Source organism: Sorghum bicolor, chromosome 9 (genome assembly GCF_000003195.3).
Source record: "Sorghum bicolor cultivar BTx623 chromosome 9, Sorghum_bicolor_NCBIv3, whole genome shotgun sequence".
NCBI classification, from domain to species: domain Eukaryota; kingdom Viridiplantae; phylum Streptophyta; class Magnoliopsida; order Poales; family Poaceae; genus Sorghum; species Sorghum bicolor.
In genome coordinates, this window is record NC_012878.2 from 413,741 (window position 1) to 417,137 (window position 3,397).

At 40.5% G+C, this 3,397-nt stretch overlaps 1 protein-coding gene across 2 annotated transcripts; it reads right to left on the reverse strand.

Moving 5' to 3' along the window:
- On the reverse strand, positions 204-3,010 carry LOC8068640 (probable serine/threonine-protein kinase PBL28). Of its 2 annotated transcripts, none has more exons than XM_021447299.1 (7): positions 2,927-3,010; positions 2,658-2,785; positions 2,311-2,566; positions 1,862-2,090; positions 1,338-1,488; positions 976-1,209; positions 204-790 (listed from the first exon to the last, which is right to left on the reverse strand). In XM_021447299.1, exons 2-7 carry the CDS (start codon positions 2,769-2,771, stop codon positions 368-370), a joined length of 1,407 nt encoding a protein of 468 aa, XP_021302974.1. In that variant the 5' UTR covers positions 2,772-2,785; positions 2,927-3,010; the 3' UTR covers positions 204-367. The 2 variants fall into 2 exon arrangements, with proteins under 2 accessions (XP_021302974.1, XP_021302975.1); XM_021447300.1 differs by having other exon boundaries at positions 2,855-2,950.

Here is a 3,397-nt window from a genome sequence, read left to right on the forward strand (position 1 = left end):
GATCACCTAAATATCACTCTTGGATGATCTATCACTACTGGTTCAAGCCACCGACCGGTAGTGATATCCTATCACACTACCAGTCCTGGCTACTAAATGGTAGTGATGATACACTAATATTTTCTGTCGGTCCATTAGAAATCGGTAGTGATGGGCCGAAGATATATATAGTGAATGTCAATTATGTATAAGTATCCAATTTCTACTCAATGTAAATTGTAGTTTTATTCATGAAGCACGACAATAATATAGTTTTCTTTCAGTAAATAAAAAGTACATAAGCTCTTAGATGTGTGCCGATGTGTGGTACGTACACACGCACATCTCACCCGGCCGGCCGTGTTAAAATTATGGTATTATAATATTATTACTGTGTAAACTGAGCTCGTGCAACATAAACAATCGGCAGTTTGACCACATCCACCACCTTCTCCGTCATGGCTTCTTCAAACAAGTCTCCGGTGATCTCGTCATCAGATGTTAGTTCCTTGCTGACATGAACACTCTGCACAAGGAACATGTCATGGCATTGCATGTCGTTGGACGGCGGTACCTCCTCCTGTGCTGGCAACGTCACCAAGACATAGCGTTTGGAACATGGTGGCATAATCCCTTTGCTGGGCTCTGTGTAGTACTTGGTTCTGTTAGTCTTTATGTTAAATGCAATGGAGGCTTCAGTTAGGTTTGTCAACTGCAGACAGCACGATATGTCCTTTTTTGGCTCGAATGCAAAGCGCAGCTCCAGGGTCGGATCGACGGCAAGAATGTTGGAGTCAGCAGGGCTCCTGATCTGCAAGAAACAAGGGGGACCGATAATGCATCAGCATATATATGCTAGTTTCTCTACCTTCTTTCATTATTTATATCCTAGCGTTTGACAGATCAGAGACATCTCTGTGTGTGTGTGTGTGAGAGAGAGAGAAGTTTTTTTAAAAAAAAACTTTTTTGTTTATAATTTCCTAAAAACTGGTGTACCTGTTGCTGGCCAATTAGGTTTTTTGACTGATCAGAAGAGAGTAAGATTTCCTTGATCTTAGATTCTAGTTGTTCCAGTTCTTTGACAATGTCATTTACAGAAGGCCGCTTCTTTCGGTCATCACGTACACATCTTAGTGCTATATCAAGACAAGCCTTCAGTCGTAGGATGTTTATTTCTTGTGATGAACTCCCCGATCTGCCCTGCAGCCTTTCCTTCCAGCTGTTAGTTACCTACAAAATTGGTGAACAAAGTTAAAAAAGATGTGTGATGTTCATGCAGACAGATTACACACACACACAGCGAGAGAGAGAGAGAGAGAGAGAGAGAGAGAGACGCACGATAGTAATTTTGTACTTACAAGCTCAACAAACTCTTCGTGAGGCAAATTATAACAGCGGGGGTAGCCTATATTTCCGGCCATTATTTTCAGGATTATGACTCCCAAGCTGAACACGTCAAACTTCATCGATATAAAACCCTCCTTCATGTATTCAGGTGGCATGTACCCCCTTGATATGATGATATAACAATGCAAGAAGGTATACATGGTTAGTGCGTCAGTGCGTGTACAGTGCAATACGAACGCTTGCTTGTTTTAGGTTCAACTAAAAAACCAAAAAAATTTCAAGATTCTCCGTCACATCGAATCTTGCGCCATATGTATGAGCATTAAATATAGATGAAAACAAAAACTAATTGTACAGTTTATCTATAAATCACGAAACGAATCTTTTAAGCCTAATTACTCTATAATTGGACAATGTTTGTCAAATAAAAATAAAAGTGCTATATTGTTAAAATCCAAATTTTTTTTAGATGTAAACAAGGTCTTAGAGCATTGCCAAAATAACTGCTAGCTAGCTATGCGTCAGGTCAACTTACTGTGTTCCTGTGATAGTCTCTGTTTTATGGGTATCTGATGAAGTAACAAGTCTGGACAAACCGAGATCTCCGATTTTTGGCGTCTTATTCTGATCAAGCAATATATTAGCAGGTTTTAAGTCCAGATGGAAAATAGGTTTTCCCCGTGCGTTATGCAGGTGGTTTAAGCCCTCACAGGTCCCTTTAATAATTTTGTAACATGTCGGCCAGTCAAGATCACAAGATTCATCTGTAATGGAAAAAGCAAACGTATGAATCATGCATATCTTTTAGCTTGCTAATGAATAGTACTCTCTTAATTCCAAATTTTAACCCGTTCTGTCTTTTTTGTAGATGTAATTTCGCTACATATCTAGATATATATATTATGTCTGGTACGTGTAAGGAAAACCAGAACAACTTATTATTACCACCAGAAAGAATAGTCCAGGTAGTATATATATATATACCTGAAATATGTTTATCAAGGCTTCCACCTTGCATATATTCAAAGCAGAGAACGCGCTCCATTTCTTTAGCACGGACTAACTCTCCGTTGTGCGTAACAAACTTCATTTTTAATGCATAGCAGTAGCCAAGTAGCCTCACGACATTTTCATGGTCAATCCCCCTAAGGTTACGGAATTCCCTCTCAAACGATTTATCATCTAGCCCTTGGAGCGGGTGAAGCTTCTTCACAGCAATCACTTCCCCATTATACACGCCCTGTTGTTGTGATTTAGGGACTTGTTAGCAAATTAAATGGCCCAAAGAAGCCAAAAAAAAAAGAGAGTACGTAGTCATTAGTCATGCATACCCGGTAAACATCTCCATACCCACCACTGCCAACTTTTTGGTCCTCTGAAAACTTGTTTGTAATTTTTTCAAGCAACTCGAGTTCAATGTCCATGTCCTTACCCACGAGGCTCATCTTGGATCTGGTTCCTGCAGGGGACAAAAAAAAAAAGACTATTCATCACTTGAGTTAATCCTATTCATAAGTATACCACTGACCTTTGGTTTCCTGCCTTAGGGAAGACGATATGCTGAAGATTAGGCAAGAGTGAATTTCGATATGCCACTGACCTTGGTCCTTGGCCTGGGGTAAAGGGTTGAGGAGTTGTGGATATTTGGAAGGGAAAGAGCTATATATATATAGTTTGATGAGGATCCCAGTAGGCAGCAGTATCAGAATTCAGAACATGGAGGTAATCGGTTACATACGCGTATATATAATATATAATATAAAAAAATAAAGAATATATAGAAAAGAAACAACAAAGTTGACTTTGACTTTCGACCCCTACTAATCGATGGAGGCGCATATCTATCCCTACTACTAAATTGTGAAAATTTCAGTCTGCCAAAATTTTTTTTCTGCCGCTCCCGTCGGTCCCCGAGTCGGCCTCGGCACGCTGCTCGTCTTCATAGACATCTACGGATTCTTCTACGACACGATGATGCATCCGCAAAGGTACGGAATCATCCAGTCCACCAGAGGATGCTGCGGCACGGGCCTTCTCGAGGCCGGTCTCCGTCCTCCACCGTCTGCCAGGA